Consider the following 27,026-nt stretch of genomic DNA (forward strand, 5'->3'; position numbering starts at 1 on the left):
GCAGGGTAGAATGTAGTAACTGCCACAAACAGCTCCAGCCAACAAGCTGCAGGATGCCGCAGGAGGAAACAATGAATTTCAGGTTAGTGAGGCTCAGGACAGGTTCAGTCACGAGGCAGCACTGGCCCCCCCGGAGATGCATCTGTCCTTGGAAAGATTATATGAACTCCTGTGGCCCCCCAGTTGGTGGGTTATCTCGAGTCCTTTGCCTATGCTGGGCTAACGACCGCAAGAAGGTTTAGCATCCTAACGTTTCTTTCCTGAAACGTTTCCTGAAACGCTCCTTACCCAGGAGGATTATGCAGTCCCCTCCAGTTGGTGAAACAGATTAGGACACATGCAGCCGTGCACACATCCCTGGGCCCACCCACTGAACTCCTGCCCACCCTCCAAGGTCTCAGCTCAATGTCACTTCCTCCGAGACATCTCGACCACTCTCTATCTACTGGTACCCTCTCCGCCTCCAGTCACGGCTATCTCATTTCAACAGGGAGATACACGCACTGGCACTGTAATAAGATGTTCTCATTCAGCTGTTCACTCCTTTTTTTTCATTTTTTTTTTCTATTTATTTTTGGCTGCGTTGGGTCTTCGTTGCTGCACGCGGGCTTTCTCTAGTTGCGGCGAGCAGGGGCTGCTCTTTATCGCGATGCGCGGGCTTCTCACTGCGGTGTCTTCTCTTGTTGCAGAGCACGGGCTCTAGGTGCGCGGGCTTCAGTCGTTGCAGCACGTGGGCTCAGTAGTTGTGGCTCGCGGGCTCTAGAGTGCAGGCTCAGTACTTGTGGCACACGGGCTTATCTGTTCCGCGGCATGTGGGATCTTCCCAGACCAGGGCTCGAAACCTTGTCCCCTGCACTGGCAGGCAGATTCTTCTTAACCACTGCACCACCAGGGAAGTCCCTGTTCACTTTTTTAAAACTTAATATTGCAGGGAGGTCAGTGATGCAATGGATAAAAACTTAATATCTCCCCCATAGGAATAAAAACAGACAATGAATGCAGAGACTGCTCGTTTCGTTTGCCTATGTGTCCTTAGTGCCGGATAAATCACAGCATTTAGTCGAATGAATTAATGAATAATAATAGACTGATTCAACCTCATCTCCTCCGGCAGTCTCTTCATCTCCCCGGTTGGTTTGTTAGTTTTTGTGGTGTGGGATCAACGGTTTTAGAAAACACATAGGATGAATTTCACATTGATTTCATCTATTGAAAATACTCATATTTGGGTTCAGTATAGCAACTGGCAAATCAGTATAGTTTCTCAGGCTTTGGTTCACGAGGGGACTTCTAAGCGTAGCACGTGACTTTTCAGGAAAACTGATACAATACACAGCACACCGGGACCATCATCCCCGCCCTCCACCCTCCTTTCTTTCAACAAACACTACTATGCATGTATTATGTGCCAGTCGGTGCAAGATACTAGAGATAAAAAGCTGAGCAACAAAATCGAGGGCTCTCCCTGATGGAGCAAAGTCGAGGGGGAGGAACTGTCAGTAAGCTGCAGTGAAATACAGAGGGACAAGGGCACCTGCTGGGGGGCTGGGCCTGGACCTGCGGCCAGTGGTCAGGGAAGGCTTGTCTGACGAACACCTGCGCGGAATTCTATGGGAGAAGTAGGAACACCCTGCGTGAGAGTGGGCAGTGGGGAATGTTGGCAAAGAGAGGTGCAGGCCAAGGCGAAGTGAGTTCAAAGGCCCAGAGGTGACAGCAAGCTTGGAACCAAAAGACATTTACCCTCGTTAGAGGCCACCGAGGGATTCGAGGCCAGGGACTCTTGGGCTTTCTTACTCAATACCAAGACCAGGAAGGCTTGGAGGCAGTGTGGGTCACCGGTTACACCTCAGGAAATGACTGCAATGTAAGCAGGACTCTGCCGCTTCATCCACCGTCTGAGGGCGGGCCCAGCAACACAGCAGACTCTTAACAACCATTTCCTGAGTGAACAAGTGAAGTCCCCTGAAGGTGACCTCAGCCATCTCCTCTGGTGTCACCAAGCCCCACAGAATCATAAGACCAAGAGGCATCTTGAGAGCCAGCTGGTCCACTTTGTCCCCTCCAGCCTGTCTGACCTGCCCTCAGACCTGCCAGAGATGACACCATCTTGTAGATTGTATAAAGTTAGTAGCAGCATGACTCGGAAATTCATTTCTTGAAGTCATACACATACAGCCGAGGGACAGACGACTTGTCCAGTCATCTGGTGAGTCAGGGCAGGATGGAAAAGAGCAAAGAACAAGAGTCCTCAATGACCAGGCGGCAGGTCAGGCAGCAAGGTCCCTCTGGCTCCCCTGCATTCTGTGTCACCTACTGAGACACCAAGGTGCCTCGCTTCCCAATCTGGTCCTGAATGAAGATCAATGAGCCCACATTCCCCCAGCAGCACCTTCTCCCGTGGAAATTATATTTCCAGGTATATCTGGTGGTGAGATTTTTCAATCCGACTTTAGCTCATCTGCTGGTACCATGCGCTGGCTGGATGCTGCCATCCTTCTCAGGGAAGGCTACTGGGCCTGTGTAACCAAGGCTACTGGCCGGACAGCTGTGAAGAACGGACACCACATCTGGCCTAAACCCACATCTAACTGCATACATGATTCTACTTTGTAAAATGCTTACATCTCCATGAATGGAAATGTTAACAGAAATTATCTCTGGCTGATAGGATCGTGGAGAATCTTTTAAAACTTTTTACTGCTGTTTATCTGTATTTTCTAATTTTTCTATCACTCCCTCATATTTCAGGATTTCTAAGGGGGCTGACGGGCATCCTCTGCTTATCTGTGGAACTGATATAAGAGGAAAGCCCAAGTATTAACCCTTCATTTCCCAAAGTATGAGGCATGTGCCCCTACTGATACAGGAGAAATTCTGAGTGGTACTAAGACACCTTTCAGGACCACTGCTTAGAGAAAGGGTGCCCCCTTTGAAGCCTCCTTCAATCATTTTCACCATTCAAGGAGGAGGCTTTAGCTTGGTACAGTTTTGCTTTCAACCCCCCTAGAAGAATGGTTGTTCACTCTGTGTAACCAAGAGAGCTGAACAGGCAGGAAACAGCACCTAAGCAGAAGCCAGTGACTGCTGTCCTTTGACTGTATTTGTCTTTACGACTGCCTTCTATTTATGGGATGTTTTTGCAATTATACTAGAGAGATAAAGCTTCCTTTAAATAAGGAAACTGAACTTAAGTAAAACTGCACTTCAGTAATAAAATGTAAAAGTAAGGAATTTGGTAAGGGGATAATGGTCAGAGTGACGTAGGTGCACCCCTGTACTGAAGCCCAAGGACAGTGGTCGTAACCTCTGGTGAGGGTAATACCACCCCAATGGAATATCAGTGCACAGCAGCACATCCCAACAGCTCCCCCAGGTTTTGATTTTTGTCTGTTTATCTTATCATTTCAATATAAAAACAAGAGCATGGAAATAATAAATGAGGAATTTGCTCAGATGGTGACCCAGGCAGATGGGGGACAACTTCAGAACAGGATTCCAAGTTTGTCCAGATAAGTCCTGCTGGAAGACTGATGGAAGGAGGAGGCTCCTAAGAGCAGATAGAATTTCTTTGTAATGTTTGCCCTGAGGAAAGAGGCCCTTCCACAGGAAGAAGGTCAAGTCCGGTCTATTTTTATAAGAGCATTTCAAGTGGTTAGTGGACTTATTTCCTGTGGTTCCCAGGAATTCTGCAGCAGGCTCTCAGGAGGATGCTGGTGATAGGGAGCAGGGACTTGATGAGTGAGAATCAATAATTATCTCTATATTTGCTTCTCTTTTTCTATAAAAATAATCCAGAGGAAAAACACTTGCTTTAGAAGAGCAAAGTTCATGACAACAGAGAGCAGAATGCGACATAAAAGTGTCCCATTGTTCCTTAGTGTGTGGCAGAGTCTTTAGGTCAAGATTTTGCAAGCTGAAGACTGATTTACTCACTCATTCCCTTCCCTCCCTCATTTACTCAAGAAAGGGTTGAGCAACTCCTCTGTGCCAGGCATGGTTTAGAGGCTGGGGAGAAGGTGGTGAATAAGCATGACTCTGTCCTCCAGAAGCTTACGGGCGAGTGGGGGAGAAAGACATCAAGCAAGTAAACACATGGATGGACGTACAATGAAATTACAAATGATGGGAAGTGTTGAAAAGGGAAAGAACAAGAGGCAACAGAAGAGAATAAGAGAGGCACAGGGGGACCGAACTCAGACCAGGAGGTCAGGGAAGACCTCTGAGGAGGTGACACTTCAGCCGCCATCTGCGAGGCGGAAAGAGGTCGGGAAGGGCATTGCTGGAGAACCATGTGTACGAAGGCAGCCATGTGGAGGAGACCACCACGGACTCAAGGATCTAAGAGAAGACAGGAGTGCATGGAACATAACAGGCAAAGGGAGGGAGGAATGGGAGGTCAGGCCAGGTCACAGGGTCTCAGGCCATGGTAAGAGTCTGGGTTTTACTTCATGGAAATAGAAAGCCACAGAAGGTTTTAAGCCAGGGAGTGATCATCTGATATAGGTTTTAAGAGATCTGATTCTGTGTATAGAAATGACTGGAGGGGGCGAAGAACAAAAGAGGGGACTACTTTAGAAGTTAAGACAGGAGCTCGTGGTGCATTGGACTGGGTATTGACAGTGGATGATAAGAACATAAATTCAATAGCCCTTAACTAGAGTCAAAGGGCTTGATCATGAGAGCTTAAGAGAGGTTGACTAGCTAACAGGGCTGGGACCAGGGTGGGAAGAGGGAGCCAATTGCTTCAGGTGCAAAATTTACTCAGAAATCAAGAGAAATCCTATTTTAATGCAAGGTTTTTAAAAAATCAAATTTAATGCAGAAAAGTCCATGATGAACAAAATATCAAATTTCTTTAAAAAAAAAAAAAGGATCAGTAACAGTGCTGTGCTAAGCCATATAAGAAAGCTGAGGCAAAAGGGAAAAATCAGTAACTGATCCTGTCTTTACGTAAAAGTTTGACATTTTGTTCATTTCCTCATTCTTGTCCTGTCTAGCTGACCATCCCCACCTGTAACACAAGAAGCCACCATGCAACCCTCTGCTCTGAAGTAGATATTATGGAAAGAAAACTAATGACATAAATCATCACAAGCTCTCCGATGGTTTAGACAGTATCCCTTCTCCTTACTCTGGGGATTCAGACAGAAGGTGCAAAATAGTTGCTTCATAAATATTTCTGACGGAAGTGTTAATGGCTAAAATTCATCAGGCTCTTAACATGTTAGATACTTTGCCAAAAACTGTTAAGTACAATTATCTCATTTAATTCTCACAACAATTCTGAAGTAGGTATATAATTACCCCTGTTTTACCATGCCTGGCATATACTTGATAGGCATTTAATAAATATAGGAAGAAAGGAAGGATGAATAGATAGAAGGGAAAATAAGAGAAAGAAAAAGTGATGGGCCTTCCACTATTTCTTCAAAGTCCTATAGGAATAACTAGTGATTCCAAGTCTGGCAAACGCTATTCTCTAAAAAGTGCTATTCATCTTGCTTAAAAGGACTGGTAGAGCAAGGAAGCTAACCTTAAATATCACCTTCTTCCACAGGGAATATTTTTGATAAGTTGGGGTTTTTTTACACCTTTTCCCAACAGCTTTTCTCAGAACATAGTTCGGGAATATTTTTGATAAGTTGGGTTTTTTTTACACCCTTTCCCAACAGCTTTTCTCAGAACATATTTCTTGAATTCATTCATTCCCATATATTTACTGAGCAATTACTATGCATCAGGCACAGATCTAGGTGCTGACAATACCAAGTGAGCCAAAGGAACCTGATCTGGGCCCTCCTGAGGCTTCCATGAGAGAGAGACAGAGAGAGAATGTGTGTGAGACAGACAGTAACAAGTAAGCAAACACATAAATAAAATCATAAATTATCATAAATGTTACACAATAAACACATTTGGGTCTGTGTTACACAATAAACACATTTGGGTCAAACACACAGGGAAGGGATGGGATCTCCCCTAGACAGGGTGGGCTCAACATAAGTAGACTCAGGGAGGCTCCCAACAGTCACGCTGCCAAATACGCTGTTAGAACTTTTGCAAATCAGATCAACCAAGCTCCCTACAGAATGTGACACCTGACAACCTAATGACCTGCTCCTATGCAGAACAGTTTTGAAAAGCAACACCCGTTTATCTATTCTCTGTACAAACAAATCCCATAGAAAAGTTATGCACACCATCAAGGGTTTAGGAATACAGTACCATGAAAACATTAGGAAGCGTTCTCCCTTCTGACCGCCCCACCCCATGGGCCCACCTAAATGTCTAGATTTATCGAATTCCAGAGGAGCCCCTCGAACATGCCAATGTCAAGGAACCAAGGAAGGTAGGCTCCTTGAAAGTCAAGAGGAATTATGTGCAAAAAGGTGGCAGCCCAGAGAAGGAAGAAGTTTCTCTGACGTCTCTCCTTACTTCTTGTTGCCTAATCCGCTTTCAAAGGCCGGTAACGTAGAAGCGCTCCATTCTTCAAACCACTCCACCCAACGTCATGGTGCTCTGATCTCTAAAACATGAGAGAGGAGCAGTGGGTGGTGGAGGATATTAATGGCTTTGAAAGGTCAGTTAGAGAAGAAAAGAAATAAACAAGGAGAGAAACCATGAAGAGCAGAAGGGATGAGGGCAAACCATGCTTCCAGCTACCTGCCAAAATTAAAGGCAACTCCCGTGAGGCCATGTTTGACATATGAGTGTACTGTCCTCATTATTGGTTCCGGGCTATCATTGTGATTTTTCTGATAAATGGCATCTTGACTGCAATGTGCACATCCCTGCAGACGCTAGATACCAGGGGCAGATTTATCTCTTAGTTGAGCTTCTTGGATAGAAGATTTCAACTCACTCCCAAGCTCTTTCACCCCTTATCAAACACCAGTCATTTCCCGGGGCCTTCAGTGGTGATGCTCTCTTGCTCCATCTCCTTCCCATAAGGCCCACCTGGTTCCTGCCAATAGCCGAGCTGCGTGTGGACCTGTGTGTGGAATACCAGTGACAGTGACCTGGTCACAGGACCCGAGAGCTATCAGATGTGCTGAAACAGGGCAAACAGTGCAAACTGAAGACTGGTCCCTTTTGGACTTTTCATGTGGGATCAAAGAGAATTGGCAAGTGAAAGGAACCTCTAAAAATAGCCAAAGTCCTTAAAAAGAAATAATGCAGAAGGAAACAAGTTTTATATGTCCTGATGCAGGCTCTGCAAAAACTAGGCCCTGGAAGGCTGGGGTGGGGGATTCTTTTCTTCCTGCCCTTGGGCTGTGACACCCACTGGGTCCCTTTGGGAATCCTGGGCCCCCCTCCCCCGCCCACTTCCTGCATGGTGCTGGACGCCTCTGCAGGAATGTAGCTCTTGGGGCACAGCTGGGGCCTCCGTGGCCCGCTTTCAAGATCCAGAATAGACTCTGACATGTGAAACGAGTTCCATGGGGTTTACAGTTCCTCTTTCGTATCCAAGCACCTTACAACACAAAACCGCACGCCAGGACTGCTAAGTCTTTTTCCAGAGATGCTTGGATATCTCTCTCTGGCAGAAATGGGAGTTCTGTCTTTTTTATTTTTGAATGTTTTGAGTGAGCATGGGGCCCTTGGAAACGAGGCTGCCCCATGGAGAGGCAGCAGGATAAACTGATGTCTTGGGACTGAGGGTTTTATTCTTGGCTAAGACACAGATTTGCTTTGATAAGCCATCAGCCTCTGGGCGACCCGGTTCTCTTGGCTAAAGAAAAAGGAGCGCCATTCATCCATCCGGTGTAACAGCAGAAAGAGCAAATACGAAATGATTATCAAGTACCTAACGCAGAGTCTATACAACAGACACCCCAAGATGCTTGTTTACTCATATAAAATGCTTTGTGAAACCCCAAGTGTTATAAAAATGTAAATAATCAACACGCTAAAACACAGGCTCTTATTAATTACACTCATGATACCTTTTATTTCCAAAGCACTCACTACATTGCAAGGCCCTTCCCAGGCCTCACGGCCCCATGATGGGATCGGTCCTGTAACAGCTTCCTTTTACAGATGAAGATCAGAGAGATTAAATGACTTGCCTGGTCATGCAAGTAGTTAAAGACGCAGGAGAAACCAAAAGCCGTGTCTATGAGAACTTCCCTTTTTCATGGCCTTTCCAACCCAGTCAAGAAGGAAGATCTTTTACTCAGTTTACCCAGTAGCCTCTGGCCTCACCCCAGCCCCTTTAAAAGTAAAAGCAAATGACCCTGCCGTGACAAAAGCCAAGACGGGGGCTTCCCTGGTGGCGCAGTGGTTGGGAGTCCGCCTGCCGATGCAGGGGACACGGGTTCGTGCCCCGGTTCGGGAAGATCCCACATGCCGTGGAGCGGCTGGGCCCGTAAGCCATGGCCGCTGAGCCTGCGCGTCCGGAGCCTGTGCTCCGCAACGGGAGAGGCCACAACAGTGAGAGGTCCACGTACAGCAAAAAAAAAAATAAATAATAATGTATGTAACACAGAGAGATCAGCTCGATGCTTTGTGACCACCTAGAGGGGTGGGAGGGAGGGAGGCGCAAGAGGGAGGAGATATGGGGATATATGCATATGTATAGCTGATTCACTTTGTCATACAGCAGAAACTAACACAACATTGTAAAGCAATTATACTCCAGTAAAGTTACTAAATTAAAAAAAGAAAAATAATGTATGTAAAGCACTTAAGACAGTACCTGGTACACAGTAAATGCTCGAGAAAAGGTCACTATTTTATTATTTATGGACACATTTTATTATTTATGGATATGTCCATAGGAGGCTATTGGGGAACATATGGTAGGGCAAGCCCTCGGTATTTCCAAAGAGATAACAAACACATGCTTCAAAAGACTGAGTTTGGAGAAGCCAAATTTTCCAGGTCAGGAGAGAAGAAAAAAAAAAAAAGACCCAGCAAACAGACTCTCTTTCTATGAGCTGGAAGGTCTGCTGATTTCAAGAAAGGAACGTCCTTCCTGGGCTGGTTCTGGAGACTGTAACTTGCACAACAGATTCAAAAGATTTTTGGAGACACATCAATAAGAGAATGCTAGACTAAGGGGGCGAGGGCTGCCAGAGCCCCTGCAGAATCACTTTGCATTTGACTCGAAGCCCCAGGGCTTTAAAGCGTCCGTCTGCAGGAAGGATATTTCCGTTGAAGATGTGTGCAGGTCTTCAGGATGACTAAGTGCGTGCAGGATGCTCTGGTCCGGGGTGTACCATTAAAGTTCAAACAGAACTGGGGCCCGCAGAGCACACCGCTGCACCAGGGAGCGCTCTGTTTTTCCTCTCGAATGGAGGCTGTTTTCTCTAAGCGCTTAAAAGAATTCCTGACCTCCAACTAAAAGAGGCTCTATGGGGGAAGTGTTTTAGGGGTGGATAAGCCAGACTGCAGAGAATTAAAGACCCATAATCAAGGGAAGGAATGAAGGATATTGGAGGAGAGGCTTCAGAATGTATACGTCTGCTCAGGTTTTCTACTCTTCATTGAGGAGTATGAGAGCTAAGGCTGGGATTGAGCAGTTGGGTGACACAGCCCAATTAGATGAACATCCTCCTACTTCCTGTCGGCTACACCCTGTCTAAGCATCTATGCCCCTCTTATCCGAAGCACAGCTTGATGACTCTGGTATGGGCCAAACTGTAAACTCCTTAAAGGCAGACACTGTGATTTCTACTACAGGTCCAGAATCCCTTATTTGAAAAGACTTGGGGCTAGATATGTCTCAGAATCCAGAATTTGGGGGATTTTAGAAAGGTGGTATGGTATGTATACTGTATATTACGTAACAACTCCAGTAGACACTGGTCTAACAGCCTATAATCAAGCATGTTAGTACCTTTGAACCAGATTATATGAATATTAACATGAAGTAGAATAAATAAAGACTTTAAATAGTCTCAGGACAGTTTGGGTCAGGTTTTGCCACATTTGAGTTATGAAAGGACTTCTGGTTTTCAGAGTCTTTTGCATTTCAGAATTACAGATTAGGGATTTCAGGCCTTTCTTTTTCTTTTCCTTTTTTCCCCTTCTTTTCTTTTGTAAATTTCCAGGACATCTGCAGCGTCCTGCTCCTGGCAGGCGCTGAGTAGAAGTTGTCAACCAGAGTATAACATCTTTTTCTTTTAATATAAATTTATTTATTTATTTATTGGCTGCGTTGGGTCTCCATTGCTGCGCACGGGCTTTCTCTAGTTGCGGCGAGCGGGGGTTACTCTTCGTTGCAGTGCGCGGGCTTCTCATTGAGGTGGCTTCTCTTGTTGCGGAGCACGGGCTCTAGGTGCATGGGCTTCAGTAGTTGTGGCACGTGGGCTCAGCAGTTGTGGCTCATGGGCTCTAGAGCGCAGGCTCAGTAGTTGTGATGCATGGGCTTAGTTGCTCCTCAGCATGTGGGATCTTCCCAGACCAGAGCTCAAACCCGTGTCCCCTGCATTGGCAGGCGGATTCTTAACCACTGTGTCATCAGGGAAGCCCGAGTATGACATCTTGATCTCCCTGATATAATACCTGATTCTGGAAGCCAGGGAATAGTTTATTCTCAGTGACTTTGGGATATTTAAGGATTAGAAGGATCCTAAATTACAGAACAGGAAATGAAGACTACTGACCCCATAGGTTCTCTGTCATCCTGGACAGTAACACACACAAACCCAAGAAATATACTGAGAACTGGTCACTAGTGTATCAGAGCACCTAAGCAAATGAGAAGAGAGCTTCACTGTACATCAGGGATAAGGAAAAATTCTACCCTATCACTTAGAAAATGATATTTTCAAATATTGCTAAAAGATCACTAAATGTTAAAAATCACGTTTGTTCAGTCCTAAGTCAATAGCACGGATGACTGGCAAAACTAAACAATAAGATACACAGAGGCTGATAAAATCAAGCTAACGTCTATTGAATGCTTACAAGTTTCCAAGTGCTGGGCTCAGCACTTTGCATGCATTATCTTTTAAGACTTATGGAACTCTGTGCAATAGCTACAGTTTTGGGGCCCCATTCTGGAGATGAGGAAACTGAGGCTCTGAGGAATTTGCTAGTGAGTGTCCAGCCAGGACTCCAACCTGAGTTTAGCAGTCAGAGGAAAAAAGAAGGAAGGAAGGGAGGGAGGGAAGGAGGGAGGCAGAGAAAAGGAAGAATAGAGAGAGAAAGAAAAAAAAAAAAAGCCTTGACTTAAAGCATTTGCCACTCTCTGTGGTATAAATACTCTCACTGGGGCCAATTTCAAGCCACTAATGGTTCAACAACTGGCTCGCAAAATTCATGAATATTTAATAATTGGCTTTCCCAAACTTGTAGGAGCCATCTCCTACACACCACTGCCAAGTCCATCCCCCGGCCATGTCCATAGTTTACTGCTAACTTTGCAAGATGAGATTTCAGCTCATGGAACAGAACTGCCTTAGGAAGTGATAGCCCAAGCCAGTCAGCCATGACTCCATTCCTTCCTCAGACCTGGTAGAGATCACCAAGGGTGGAGCAGGAAGAAAAGAAAGAAGAACACACTCCCTTTCCTCACCAGAGGAATGAAGTGGGTCCCTGCCAACCTGACACTCCCTGGCAGAAATAACAACACCCGGAACTTTTTTCCAGACCCTACCAACTTTCTCTTGGTCAGATAAGGAGGTCAGACTTGAGACCAAAGGGTCTGACTCCTTCCTTTAGATCCTTTATTTCCTTAATATTTCCTTTGAAGAAGTAAGGAAGTATCTTCTACAAGATGGAAACCAGGTTTGGCCCTGCTTTTAACCCAGAGTAGGATATTCCAGCCCTAATTTGAACCCAATTAAAATACACGTGTGCTCCTGGCTTAGCTACTCTGTTAATACCTGTAGGACATCACCTTCTAATTAGGTGTCCTGATAATATGTTTCCATGAGAGCCTCCCGAGAAGGGATTGGCCTGGTATTCGATCAACAAACGTGCACAAGGCACTGATGATGTGCAGCCACCTGCTAAGGGCTGGGTCTAGAAAGAAAAGGCACAGCGTCTGTTCAGGGCCTCAGAGACTAATGAAGGAGATAGTCAAGCAAATATAGTTAAATTATATTTATTCACGCTTCCAACAAATGTCTATCAAATGCCCATTCAGTGCCAGGCATTTTACCAGGTACTAGGAGACCATGGTGAACAAGGCAGATTGGTTTGTACTGTCATGGAGCTGACAGCTCAGTCATGAAGAGAGACATGAATTAAATAATCACAAGAATGAAGGTGTAATTAGAAACTGAAGTAAGAGCTCTGAGGAAATGTTAGATGGTCCCCTGAGAACTAGAGGAATCTGATCCAATTAAGGGAAGTCAGGTAAGGCTTCCTTGAGGAACTGACAACTGAACTAAGACTTCAATAAAAAGTAGAAGTTAACCAGGTGAGTGGGGTAAAGAGGAGGAGGAAAGGAACAGCGCTCCAGAGAGGGAACAGAGTAGGTAAAGGTCCTCAGGTAGGCGGGAATGCATGGTTTCAAGGAAGTGGAAGGCTAGTTTGGAGAGATGAGGAATGAGGCAGAGGAAGAGGCCAGGGCTGGTCCTCCCAGAGCCCCACAGGCCTTGTTCTGGCCTTAGTCTTTATCCCAGAGCAATGGGAAAACAATGAAGGCTTTAAGCAGGGCATATGCACAGCCATTACACCCAGTGCTGTGACAGAGTAAATGGAATGCTGCTATGGGAGCATTAGGGAATCAACTAATCTGAACTGGTGTGTGTGGAATGGAGGAAGAGTAGGGATGTCAGGGCTGGGGATGTGTCCAAGCAGGCTTCCTGGAGGAAGAAATATCTGAGACGAATTTCTGAAGGATGAGTATGACTTAGAAAGGCAACGGTGGAAGGGTGGAGGAAGGGGGAGAGAGAGAACGTGGCTGGGTGAGTGTGAGGGTATGGGGAGACTCCAAGAAGAGCAGGCCAATAAGAGAAAAGGCAACAAGGTTAGGTGGAGACCAGATGAGGAAAGCCTTACAGGTCATGGTGGGGTCTGGGTTCTATCCTGACGGCAGCAGGGAACCCACTGACACAGTCAAAGATCTTCAGCAGGAGAGGGATACTCATTTTCACATGTTAGAAGGGTCCCTGGCAGCAGGGTGGAAAGTGGACTGGAAGAGAGCAGTGCTGGAGAAGAGAGGCCGCTGCCGCCTGCCTCAGCAGTCCAGGTGAGAGAAGGTGTTGCACCTGCACTCAGGCAGCACAGTGAGAATGGAGTAGGGAGGGTGATACTAGGAGACATTAAAGAGGGACAGATGAAAGGGCTTTGTCACCAGTGAGATGGGTGGGAGTGATTTTTACTCTAATCAAAGAATAGTCTCAACAAATTGATTTCTATTTGTGCTGAGTCTTGCCTTATGACCTTGTACATGGTCAATTTCTGTAAATGCTCCATGTGTCCTTGGGAAGAACGGTGTCGACTAATTGTGGGGTGCAGGGTTCTCTTACATGGTTCATTCCATTAAACATGTTAATTTTAATGGACATGTTAATTGTGTTAATTAAACATGTTAATTGTGTATTTCGATCTTCCACATCCTTAATATTTTCTTGTCTGTTTGCTCCATCATTTATGACAGAAATGTGTTAAAATCCCCCACCGTCATTGTGAATTGGTCAACAACTTCTCTTTACGTATTTGTCAATTTTCACTTTATATATTTTGAGGCTATGTCATTAAGTATACACGTTTAGAATTTTTATATCTTTCTGTTGAACTGATCCACTCTCCATTACGCAGTGATCCCTTTTATTCCTGATCATTCTTTTTGTCTTAGACCTACTTTATATGATATTAATATTGCCATACCAACTTTTAGTTTTTTGTTAACATCTGGTGTCTAGTTTTGTGTGTGTGTGTGTGTCTGTTTTTCATTCTTTTGCTTTTAACCTTTCTGTGTCCTCATGTTTTAAATGTGTCTCTTGTAGTCAGAGTGTAGATGGATTTTTTAAAAATCCAGTAGCTAGTAAATTTAGCCCATTTACATTTATTGTGATTATAAATGTATTTGAATTTATTTCTGCCACGTAATTATGAGCAATTTTTAAAAACATTTCTATTATTTTTCTCTTTTTTCTAGATTCCTTTGGATAAGTACAATTTTATTTATTTCACCTCTTTTCCCTTATCCCTACCAGTTGCTGACTGGAATTAATGCATTTTATTTCTTTTCTTTTAGTAGTTACCCTTAACGTTTAAACATGCATACTTGACTTATCAAATTCTAAGGTTAATTAATATCTCTAAGGCAGAGTTAAGGCTTTTGGGTGATTCCATTCAAAGATACAGGATCAAGGACTTAGGGCACATTTGAGACCAAAGGTGAGATCTGTTTTACATATGCTGGGTTTGAGGACACATACCCAATTATCACCTTAACGGATGCCTACACATCTACCTTCAGTGGCTTAATATACTTTGCAAAATATCCTCCTTCATGGGTATTCTGCATTGCTTAAGCAGTGACAGGAGTTAAAAATAAACATCACTGTTTGCCTTCCTTTGATTCTTAGAACCACGTCTTCCCTTCTGACCTAGTCACCAGGGCCAAACTGAACACTAACGTGTCCTAGAAACAGCAAGCTTCACAAACATTCCTTCGATAACTGTCGATAAGCTGAGAACTGAGTCTGAAACAGTGACCTGGATTCTCTCTTACATAATGATGGCTTACCTTTGCCTTCTCCATCTTCTCTACTATGTTTGTGGCTTAAATGATGAGGGAGGAGGGGCTTAGCTAATTTCTGCCACATACGAGAGGGAAGGAAAAACTCCATTTCCATACCAACTGAAAAAATTATTTTAAATTAAGCATTCAATCGCAGCTGACCTAGAGCACATCAGGATTCAACTAGTTCAACAAAACCACTTACTTGTATCTCCTAGAGGTCAGGTCACAGTTGTAAACTTTCCAAGTAGTGTTATGAATACTGTGCCCAGTTAACCCTTCAGACAACTCTGAGGTAGGCAGGGTGGGGATGATTAGAGGAAACATCTCGGAAGGAACAAATGACTTGTCCAGGCTCCCGGAGCCAACCTGTGTGCAGCTGGGGCTGTACAGTGTTGCTCACTCTCCCACACTGAAAAGTGACTCTTGTATTCCTGCGTGAGAACGTATACTTAACATCCTGTCCATGTGTCAGAGTTCAGGATCTCTTCCAGAGGCTCCAGCTAACAAAATATATCAGGCTTAACATGGACGGTCCAATAGGCCTGGTGTTCACCTCACTTTAGTGTCACTGGTAAGTCCAGAAAAATCTCCCCAGGGCCCCAAATCTCAGAGGGCTGAGATGACATGGAGTCCATTGGGCTTGGTCTTTTCCATCTCCCAACACACACACAGATAACCCCTTCCCCCGACAGCCAACAAAAAGATAATACTAACCACAAGCAGGGCTTATACATTATGCTCAATGCCTGATTTCACACAGTTAATGGATTCATTTGTTAGAGCAATTTGTGAAAATCCCCAAGGGCCTGGTAAGGCTGCTGCCTAATGGTTTTATCACGTCATATACTTCCTTCATTCCTATCCTTTAATTAACAATACTAGATTGGCAGGGAACTCTGGACCAACCACTGCTAAAAATATAGGTAAACTGTAAATAAAGCAAAACGGGGGGAGGGGAATTCTGTGCCTCTGCAGTTCCCTCCACCAACAAAGAGATTTCATTTTTTTGTATGTTTTGGCCGATTCGTAATCCCACTGATACAGTCTATCGAATTCACATTGACACAAGGCTTGTTTTCAGGCATCAGCAAGTCACCTTCAGGTTTCAGGTATGGATCTGAACTTAAGGGCGACGGGAGAAATCTGAAGTCAGTGCAGCCACACCATCACCGTCCCTCTTACTGGGGGGAGCAGGCAGAGATCAGAGGCATGGGCTTGTATAACCCCAGGCTGCAATACAATCAAGGGGGAGGGGATGCCCGCCGGCCTCTGACAGAAGACCTTTAGCTTCATGGTTTACACACACATGAATGTGAGCGTCAGTATAATTCTTGGACAGAACAACCTCGGCCAGTGCATCTGTTCCCTGCATCCCAGTGGGATGGAAGAAAGAATGTAAATGGGAAGAGCCAAATCCATACGCAACACGTAGAAACCAACTTAATGGAGACTCCCCACGGGGGCTGGATCTAGAAGGGAGGCTGTCCTCACCACGCAATTACTGCACAACCAGGGCTAATGGGGACCTCCATTTGAGAAAATCCAGGGACGGCAAGAAACAAAATTCTGCCCATCGAAGATGGACAACACAAATGGCTCTTTGTACAGTGAAATGGCCACCACCAGTATATGATTATTTTCTCCTATACCAAATTAAGTACTCAGTAAGTGCTTGAAAACAAACAAAAAAAAACTGATGGAACAGAAAATATGGATTATCTCTTAGCTGTAATTTAAGGAAGAAGGATCATTGTTGTATGCTAATGAGAGGTGATGGGTGAAGATGCCCATGTTTGGAAGCACTAAACTGCTTTACATTGAGGGGATCCAGAATGGAGCGGAGGGAGAGGAAGATTGAAAGGCTGGGACGGAAAAGGACTGAGTACAGAGACAATGAGAGAGAGTGTGAGAGACAGAGGTGGGCACAGAGACTCAGAGGCTTGTGGATAAAGAGAGGGTTTTGGAAGAGAGAGTGAGGGTTTGGGAAGGAAATGCAAAGTGCTGTGCAAGGTGAACTCTGCAGTCTGCCCTATGAAACTGATGTATATGAAATTAATTTTCCATATGTTATTGGACTATGCGAAAAGGGCCGGACAGAGCTTCACCATATGTGAAGGGGATATTTGGAGTGGTCTGACTTTAAAGATAGTTTATATGGTGTATGCAAAACTCTCTTTGGGGGTCCTTGGAGGGACTTCAAACCACAGCCCTCGTGGCTGTAGACTGGGAGAGATGTACTAGACACATTAAAATGCCTAGAGCAGAAGAAACACATGGAGGCTTCCAACATGAGCCCTAATTCCGAAGTCACCGGGACAAATCACCCAGATTGCTCCCTTGATTTCTGATGGAATCACCTTCTATGCGAGCAGCTCCGTGAGGCCGCTCCAGGGATGCGTGGATGGGAGTGTGAGAAATGCAGGAGGCTGGCTGGCCTTCCGTCAAGTCCACAGGGCTCCTAACACCTGGTGACTTGGGTTCTCTGGGAAATGAAGAGATGCACGGGGGCAAAAGCAGAGGCTGTGGGTGGTGACAGCCAATACCTGGGTCACAGATGAGTAACTTAATGAATGATCAGGTCGTAGGGGCAGATGTATGTGCCAGGCAATGGGTAAAACCCCACTTCTAATACTACTACTGCGGTCCCAGTAAAGTCACTTCACCTTGTCATGGCTATTAAAGGCAAGTTAGGGCTTTCTTTCAACAGACCCCTTTTGAGGCTCACTTACTAGCTGTTGACCTCGGACAGGCCACTGAGCAGCTGTAAGCTTTGGTTTCACTTTATAAAAACATGAGGATAACATTAGCATCTGCCTCAAAGAATTATGGTGAGGAGGACAGGAGTTAACTTGCAGCCCACAATATGTTAATGACGATCACTATTATGATAAGGCCACGTGATAATCAACGTGTACAATGAGCACCTACTCGCTCTTGTAAGATGAAGTTCTCATGTTGGTTTCCAAGTCTCCTCTTCACCTCCTTCTTGTACCGTCCTTGTAGTCAGCACCAATTCATTCTCCTAAATGGTGGGGTAAGTAGATATTTTAAAATATTAACGTTTATTGGCTTTGCTTTTTAGTCCTCAGCGGTGTCACGGATGCATTTTCACACTAAAAATATAAATTTGTATATAGTGGGTATATACAACATTAGAGGATGATAATAGGCAGTATGGTGGTTTCTGTGTCAACAGTAAGTATGTCTCATTAGAAAATAATTAGGAGGAAGATGGCCTTAGTCCTAGGAACAGACTACCGTCTTCCCTGTGTGATCTGACGATATACAGGAAGCTGTGGACCCAGGCAACTGCTAGCAGAACCTTCAAAATGCTCCACCCCATAAAATGTCCTTTGGCAGTGACTGCCATTTAACAAACCCCACTGATGGGGGCTTCCCGGGTGGCGCAGTGGTTGAGAGTTCTCCTGCCGATGCAGGGGACACAGGTTCGTGCCCCGGTGCGGGAGGATCCCACATGCCGCGGAGCGGCTGGGCCCGTGAGCCATGGCCGCTGAGCCTGCGCGTCCGGAGCCTGTGCTCCGCAACGGGAGAGGCCACAGCAGTGAGAGGCCTGCGTACCGCAAAAAAAAAAAAACAAACACAACACCTCCACGTGCCTTCTTCTCCAGCTCTGGTTCTGTTCCCACCAGTAAACCCAGAACTGTCCTTTACAAATTAACTGTTGGCTGCCTCGGAAATGCCCCTCACCGCCACCTACCCCGCCCCCGCCTTCCCCATGGGTCTCCCATGCCCAAGCTCCCGGGGCTATCTCCATACAAGGGCCTCAGCACCTGGCCAAAACAGTGGGAGGGTGGAGGGCACAACCTCAGTGCTGGCCTCTCGGCATTTGCGGGTTTCAGCCAGACCCTGAGTGTTATTTTAGTGCAACTTCGGCGTTTAATTTCAGGATGTGTGTGGATCAGAAGGAGGAACCAAAACATTATTTTTTTTCCTCTCCGCCAAATGATCAAATTTGATGTTCTAAAAAACACACAGCCTGGTCCAGAGCTGTGTCCAATTGGGAAGTGCGACATGCCTGAAAATCCCTCCCCTACCAGGGACCATCCTTCCTTAACCACTGGCCACAGCACAGGCCTGTTTACTGTGGACAGCACCTGGGCAGTCTGTGGTTACCACCCGCCCAGGAGCCTGTGCCCTGAGGCTCTCCTTCCCTTCTTGAAAGTGCACGCTGCACCTTCGCTGGAAGAACGTTCTACAGGGTTGTTTAATTTCTTACAGCCTTGAAAGCGCCATAACCAGGAGCTGCTCAGCCATGGCTGAAGGGGAAATCACAACCTTCACAGCCCTGACCGAGAAGTTTAATCTGCCTCCAGGGAATTACAAGAAGCCCAAACTCCTCTACTGTAGCAACGGGGGCCACTTCCTGAGGATCCTTCCAGATGGCACAGTGGATGGGACAAGGGACAGGAGTGACCAGCACAGTAAGCACCCATCTCACCTTTCTGGTGCCTTCCTTAGTCAAGGACGGAAGAAGGGAGGATAGCTAAAGAAGGGCTGTACCCTCTTCCCCAAGGCTCTATTCAGGCATGACACCCTCAGAGGCAGGGGGAACAAGGTGTAAAGGGTCTACGTGTGGAAAAGGGGGAGTTGTGAAGGCTACAGCCTGCCTAAAGAGGTCCTATTTCAAGAGTTTTAAGAGGACTCTCTGTTGACCTAACACAACTGCTGTGAGATCAGACTGGCTACCAATGTTCAGTTGTTCCAGATTTCTGTAACTAGCGAGAGGTCTGGTCCCCAGGGCCCTGCTCGCTCCATGACAGGAAGGGCCACAAGGGGCAGGGTTGGCAAACCGCCCCCCCCCCCCAAAGACATGGGCTCAATTTCAAGTTAACTGACTCTCCAGGTTATCTTCCTACTGGGCTTGATTTGTGAAATCCTAGTTCATAATCGTAGTCTTACACATCATAAGTTGTGCTTGCTCTCACATCTGCATATTGTGCAGATGTGTTTGGGGTAACCGGGAGGAGTGAAGTCATTCTCCAGACCTTATAGAAACCAAAGGGCAAGAGCGATTCCAGCCAAAGGCCGACTATCTCTTCCGGGCTTTCCTGCCAGCCCAGCTCCCAGATGGTGTTGATAAATGGAGGTATGACCTTGGAGAAAAGAATCTCCTCGACTATCTAAGAAACAAAATCTCTTCGTTGTGCTTTAGTACTTCCGGCGGTGGTGTGTATGTTTGATGTTAGGTGTCTGGGTCCTACTGTGATGTGCTCAGGGATTCCCTGAGCACCACCAAGGCTTTAGATGTTGGAGAGGAGCCAGAAGTCAGATCTGGTCCCTGATAGGAGGGTCTGTAGGGTCAGACGTGTCACGCACCAAGAGAAGGAACGTGTGGATGAAATCAGGAGACACAGAATAGCACGGGTGGAAATTAAGGTTGCTGCAGGATGGCTTTAAAATGAAATGCAGAACACTGGCTTTGATGTGATGGTTTATATATCAGGTAGTCTTTCTTATTCACACGATATGCACCAAAGGTTGCAGGCACTAAGCACTAACGGTCACCCCAGTGGCGCTCACTCTCCATCCTCAGATGCACAGGTGGTGGGGACGGAAGCCAGCGCTTACCAAACCAGGCGGCACTGTCCTGTCCTTCCCGCCCACCAAGCAGACCCTTGAGATGAGAAGCAGGAAGACTGAGGTTGGGGCTGGACGCTGCAGGGTTAGAATTTTTTAGCTTGGTTTAGATGGCTTGTCTTCAGATGGGCCTGTTGAATGCCTTATACCCGATGCAAAACAGGTACCAGAGTGAAGCAAAAAAAAAAGACTGCTGAGTAGGTCAAACACCTACAGAAGCAATGTTTACTGCAAATAAATGGACTCAGACTGCAGTCTGTTGTGTTGTGTCAGACAAGCTACACAATTCATGTGATCTGCCTCATACAACACAAAGGGAACAAGTTGTAATTTCTCAAAGGTTTTAAACGTTTCTAATGAGTCTTAGCTTTCCGAACCAACGGGAATGCTCTCTGGTCCTTAGAGTCCCAGGAGAAAAAACAACCTTGGTGATGTGTTCCACGGCGTTAAGCTGGCTCTTCTGGGAAACCTTAAATTCTGGGGTAACAAGAAGCTACAATTACAATTCCAAGTACTGGAATTTCTGTACAAATGGTAGATGACTTCACTGTTAACATTATAGACTGCACTCTGGGTACGGAACTTTGGGACAACTTCTGCATAGCGCTGCGAATTCAGCTGCCCGACCTCAGATGTCAGGAGCCCTGGAGGGCAGCATACGGTAGCGTAGGAGTGTGTGTGAGGAGGTGTGCACACAAGTGATGATGGATTAATTACTTTCCAAGTGAACTTGGGCTAGTTACTTAACCATTTTGGCCTCACTTTTCTCACGTGTAAAATAAGAATGATATTACTTGCCTCACAGGCTCCTTGGGAGGGTTCCGTGAGATAACGCAGTGAAAGTTCTTGACACAGTCCCCCGACACAGAGCCACAACTCAGCATGTGTGGCTATTCTTGCCACCACTGTCACCACCACCAAGACTTCCATGTATTCAACGCGGCACAGGGAGATACAGTACAACACTTGAGGACCTTGCCTAGTCTCTTCTCTTCAATAACACTGCCCTCCAGGAAGGCCAAGGGTCTAGATTCAGGTTTTGATTCAAGGCCTCTCTGGCAACATGCAGAGTCGTTGCGTTGGCCTATTTACTTAGTGTAGAACTAAGAACAAGGGCCAAGGAGGGCAGAAATCAAAGTCGGGTGAGTGAGCAGAAATACATACCCGTACCTGTCAGTGCCAGGAGAGCTGGATCATCCACATGGCCCCTGCAGAGTCAGGGGCCCTAGATTTAGAGACAGAAACCTTGAGTTCATATTCCTATGCTTCCACTTTCTAACTGAAGCAGCACTAGACAATTACCATTCTCTCCATTTTGCATAAAGTGCTGCCAAAGCAGCTTCCCATCCCCCAGCCCCAAGACCCTTCCAATCGTTCTCTCTTGTCTAGCAATGTAAAAGTCTCCAGGGTTCCCAGCTATCTCATCTTGGGGGAAAATACTGAGGCTCAGTTTCCTCACCTGTGCAACGGGAAGAGCAGCACCGCCTTGTGTACCTGACAAAGCTGAAAACTCTTATGTGAGATCCTGCAGCCAAGAGGACTCCCTTCCTACCAGGGATGCGCCCTGTAAATGGGGTTCTGTTGCCCTCTTCTGCCCAGTGACGGTACTGCCACAAGCCTTCTGAATTTCAAGTTTCTTCAGAAACAGAATCAACCTGGGCAGGCATGGAGTGGATGATCCCTGAGTGGTTGGCACAGCCTGGCGATGGAATGGTTTCTATTCTTTGATCATTAGTTTGAGCATGACTGGAGGCCATGGTGACAAGTAGAGAGCTGCACTCTAAGACTTCCTTCAGGAAGAATATTTCTAAAAGCCAATCAAATATTTAGGGAAATCTACATAAATCATGCAAGGTAGAACTGTACTCCTTCCAGCTCTACAAGGCAAAAACACAAAAAAACAAAAAACCTACGTTCACAGGTCTTCCTTTTTTTAAATTTTTTTAACATCTTTATTGGTGTATAACTGCTTTACAATGGTGTGTTAGCTTCTGCTTTATAACAAAGTGAATCAGCTATACATATACATACATCCCCACATCTCCTCCCTCTTGCGTCTCCCTCCCACCCTGCCTATCCCACTCCTCCAGGCAGTCACAAAGCACCGAGCTGATCTCCCTGTGCCATGCGGCTGCTCCCCAATAGCTATTTATTTTACATTTGGTAGTGTATGTATGTCCATGCCACTCTCTCACTTTGTCCCAGCTTCCCCCTCCCCGTGTCCTCAAGCCCATTCTCTATGTCTGCATCTTTATTCCTGTCCTGCCCCTAGGTTCTTCAGAACCTTTTTTTTTTTTTAAGATTCCATATATATGTATTAGCATACAGTATTTGTTTTTCTCTTCCTGACTTACTTCACTCTGTATGACAGACTCTAGGTCCATTCACCTCACTACAAATAACTCAGTTTCATTTCTTTTTAGGGCTGAGTAATATTCCACTGTATATATGTGCCACATCTTTATCCATTCATCTGTCGATGGACACTTAGGTTGCTTCCATGTCCTGGCTATTGTAAATAGAGCTGCAATGAACATTGTGGTACATGACTCTTTTTGAACTATGGTTTTCTCAGGGTATATGCCCAGTAGTGGGATTGCTGGGTCGTATGGTAGTTCTATTTTTAGTTTTTTAAGGAACCTCCATACTGTTCTCCATAGTGGCTGTATCAATTTACATTCCCACCAACAGTGCAAGAGGGTTCCCTTTTCTCCACACCCTCTCCAGCATTTATTGTTTGTAGATTTTTTGATGATGGCCATTCTGACCGATGTGAGGTGATACCTCATTGTAGTTTTGATTTGCATTTCTTTAATGATTAGTGATGTTGAGCGTCCTTTCATATGTTTGTTGGCAATCTGTATATCTTCTTTGGAGAAATGTCTATTTAGGTCTTCTGCCCATTTTTGGATTGGGTTGTTTGTTTTTTTGATATTGAGCTGCATGAGCTGCTTGTATATTTTGGAGATTAATCCTTTGTCAGTTGCTTCATTTGCAAATATTTTTTCCCATTCTGAGGGTTGTCTTTTTCATCTTGCTTATGGTTTCCTTTGCTGTGCAAAAGCTTTTAAGTTTCATTATGTCCCATTTATTTATTTTTGTTATTTCCATTTCTCTAGCAGGCGGGTCAAAAAGGATCTTGCTGTGATTTATGTCATAGAGTGTTCTGCCTATGTTTTCCTCTAAGAGTTTGATAGTGTCTGGCCTTACATTTAGGTCTTTAATCCATTTTGAGTTTATTTTTGTGTATGGTGTTAGGGAGTACTCTAATTTCCTTCTTTTACATGTAGCTGTCCAGTTTTCCCAGTACCACTTACTGAAGAGGCTGTCTTTTCTCCATTTGTATACTTTTGCCTTCTTTATCAAAGATAAGGTGACCATATGTGCATGGGTTTATATCTGGGCTTTCTATCTTGTTCCATTGATCTATATTTCTGTTTTTGTGCCAGTACCATACTGTCTTGATTACTGTAGCTTTGTAGTATAGTCTGAAGTCCAGGAGCCTGACTCCTTCAGCTCCGTTTTTCTTTCCCAAGATTGCTTTGGCTATTCGGGATCTTTTGTTATTCCATACAAATTGTGCAGTTTTTTGTTTTAGTTCTGTGAAAAATGCCACTGGTAGTTTGATAGGGAATGCAGTGAATCTGTGGATTGCTTTGGCTAGTATAGTCATTTTCACAATGTTGATTCTTCCAATTCAAGAACATGGTATATCTCTCCATCTGTCTGTATCATCTTTAATTTCTTTCATCAGTGTCTTATAGTTTTCTGCATACAGGTCTTTGGTCTCCTTACGTAGGTCTATTCCTAGGTATTTTACTCTTTTTGTTGCAAGGGTAAATGGGAGTGTTTCCTTAATTTCTCTTTCAGACTTTTCATCGTTCGTGTATAGGAATGCAACAGATTTCTGTGCATTAATTTTGTATCCTGCTACTCTACCAAATTCATTGATTAGCTCTAGTAGTTTTCTGGTAGCATGTTTAGGATTCTCTATGTATAGTATCATGTCACCTGCAAACAGTGACAGTTTTACTTTTTTTTTTTTTTTTTTTTGGCTACCTTGGGTCTTCATTGCTGCCTGTGGGCTTTCTCTAGTTGCAGCAAGCAGGGGCTACTCTTCATTGCAGTGCACAGGCTTCTCATTGTGGTGGCTTCTGTTGTTGTGAAGCATGGGCTCTAGGTGCGTAGGCTTCAGTAGTTGTGGCACACGGGATCTAGAGTGCAGGCTCAGTAGCTGTGGTACACGGGCTTAGTTGCTCCATGGCATGTGGGATCTTCCCTGACCAGGGATCGAACCCGTGTCCCCCGCATTGACAGGCGGATTCTTAACCACTGCACCACCAGGGGAAGTCCCAGTTTTACTTCTTCTTTTACGAGTCTGAGGTCTTCTGCCAGCGTTCAGTAGGTGTTCTGTAGGAGTTGTTCCACATGTAGTTGTATTTTTGATGATATTTGTGGGGAGGAAGGTGATCTCCACATCTTACTCCTCCATCCTCTTGAAGGTCCTACCCACAGCTTTTCTTTGTCCCCAGCCAGCTGATCTGCCCTGGGCAAGATAGGGAAGTTTTCAAAAATGTGTCCTCTTCCTACCTCCAAGAGAATCAGTTTCCTAGAACCTAACACAAGGCCTTGCTTGGAGTGGTATAAACTACGATGGATGACTATGTATGGGCTGCTGTAATGTAGACCTGAGTCCAAGGTCTCCACTGGTGGGAATTTCTGGCCTGCAGAGAAGATGTTTTTGGTTCATCCCTTTACGATGGCTCAAATCACTGCTGTAGGAAATTAGCAATGCAGACTGTGGACGTTTGTTACTTCGCCATACGAGGAAGGCCAGGCAGGATGACAGAGGAGAGATGCAGACTGTGGACGTTTGTTACTTCGCCATACGAGGAAGGCCAGGCAGGATGACAGAGGAGAGCTGCAGACTGCGAGAAGGGGCATGGGGGGCAGGGTGTGAGAAGCTTCATGCTGACTCCTAGGGCTCGACTTGGGGAGGCTAGTAAATGGTCGTGTCACCAGGAGAGGGAGGCTCCTGGAGGAGGAACAGGGGCAGGGAAAGAGGACCTGCTCCATCTCAGACACAGGGCGTTTGAGGAGCGCCTCGTGGACCAGGCAGCCCTCCTTGGGGTTATCACTTCACATTTACTTGTGCGATTATTGAATGGTTCTCTCCCTCGCTGGGCTCCCTGAGGACGGGGACTTTGTCTCTTACAGCTCAACACTGCAATTTGTGTGTCTAGCACATTGCCCGGCAGCTGGGATCATGCTCAAGAATATTAATTTGATGAGTTAATGAACTGTGTTGGTGGCAGGTAAATTCAAATTCAACAATATATTCCATAAATATCTATCGAGCACCTGATATATGCCAAGCACTTCACTAGACTCTTTCATTTCCTCTTAGCCACGATCCTGTGAGGTTATTAATTATCATTCAAAACTAACTGCCCTGTGAACTAACCCTGTGAACACAGGGCCTGGCACCAGCCAGCAACTGGGAAACCTGGCACCGACCCACAGCTGCATCTTCCAGGACCCTCTCCATAGCCCACTACCACCCCCGACACCAACAGCACAGCCGTGCATCCTGCACACTGATCAAATAAACCTGCTGAATTCACAGAGTCCACTGTGTGGGTCAGGTGGGTGTAGGTGCAGGGCCCATCACTGCTGTTTACTGGTTTCCTGTCACCTTGGGGAAGCTACTTTTCCTCCACATGCCTCAGTTTCCTCATTCTAAAAACAAGGATGGCAACAGTACCCACCCTCATAGAAAAGTAGCAATTCTAACTGTGGTAGTTTGTGAAAGTGTTTAACACCCTGCCAGGCCCATGATAAGCGCTCGGAACATGGTATTTATCATCATCCTCCTCCTCCTGAAGCTTGCTCGGCCTTCCTTACCCAACCATATGATCTTGGGAGTCTGTTGAGATAAGCCAGATGCTACATCAGCTCCCTCCATCTCAGCGTCTCCGAGACTGTCCAGGCTTGGAGCTCTGAAGGCCTGGCATGTAGGTACCTCATGCCCAGGCGCCAGCCCCACAAGCCCTGCCCTGACCTCTCCCCCCGGCAAGCTGTCTTGGGCAAAGCAAGGAGGAGCTCCATGCCTGATTCTGCTCTTCCTGCTAGAGTTCCCTCTCTGCCTAAGGGGGCCGTGACTTATTCCTGGACGGGATTCATCACTGGAACAGCAACTGAAGGATAGGAAAATGCTCACGAGCATCCCAAACCTGCAGCCCCTCCTGCGGCGCGCACCCCCTCGCCTCGCCAGGCACGTAGGAGGTTGCACGGAGAGCGGGATTACCGGCACCACTCACCACACAAATGGAAATGTTCCTGAGCAAAGTGTGTGCCAATCAAATATTTATAAATCAAACCACATCCTAAAGGCAGTAGAGGAGTTCACTGGTCCCAAGAACCCTGCTCTGCAGCCCTTTAGAAAGGGCAGGCTCCTTCCCTGCAGTGAATCCCTCCTGCCCCTAGTTCTGGGGGCAGTCCGGACTCCGGTTCTGCTACCACTCGGCACCTAATGGTGAAGGCACTGTGTTCCCCATAAGCCTGGGCCAAAAGTGAAAACAGCTTTTCAGAGGACCATGGTGGGCAGAGCCGGGCCAGGCTGTCAGGCATCAGAAAGAGGGGCTAGTGTCCAGGCAGGCAGGCACGCTCTCCCCAGCGGGATGCCATGCCGAAGGCCTCCCTCCCTCTCCTCCCCACCGCTCCCTTATCTGCTTATACAGAAGGGGTTTTTCCAGATAAACTTTTTTTTAACTATCAC

At 45.9% G+C, this 27,026-nt stretch overlaps 1 protein-coding gene and 1 long non-coding RNA gene across 5 annotated transcripts in view; one reads left to right on the forward strand and one right to left on the reverse strand.

The window, feature by feature from the left end:
- LOC125964013 (uncharacterized) overlaps positions 1-27,026 on the reverse strand; it is a 99,044-nt gene that overhangs the window by 67,889 nt on the left and 4,129 nt on the right. The gene's annotated exons all lie outside the window — the stretch shown is intronic.
- FGF1 (fibroblast growth factor 1) overlaps positions 1-27,026 on the forward strand; it is a 102,187-nt gene that overhangs the window by 59,730 nt on the left and 15,431 nt on the right. For all 4 annotated transcript variants that reach the window (XM_049708060.1, XM_033406548.2, XM_004280221.3 and 1 more), the window contains one exon: positions 18,890-19,092. In XM_049708060.1, coding sequence (XP_049564017.1) covers positions 18,924-19,092 — 169 coding nt within the window. In that variant the 5' untranslated portion in view covers positions 18,890-18,923. The remainder of the gene's footprint in view (positions 1-18,889; positions 19,093-27,026) is intronic.

The sequence above is a fragment of the Orcinus orca genome, chromosome 3 (genome assembly GCF_937001465.1).
Source record: "Orcinus orca chromosome 3, mOrcOrc1.1, whole genome shotgun sequence".
NCBI lineage: Eukaryota > Metazoa > Chordata > Mammalia > Artiodactyla > Delphinidae > Orcinus > Orcinus orca.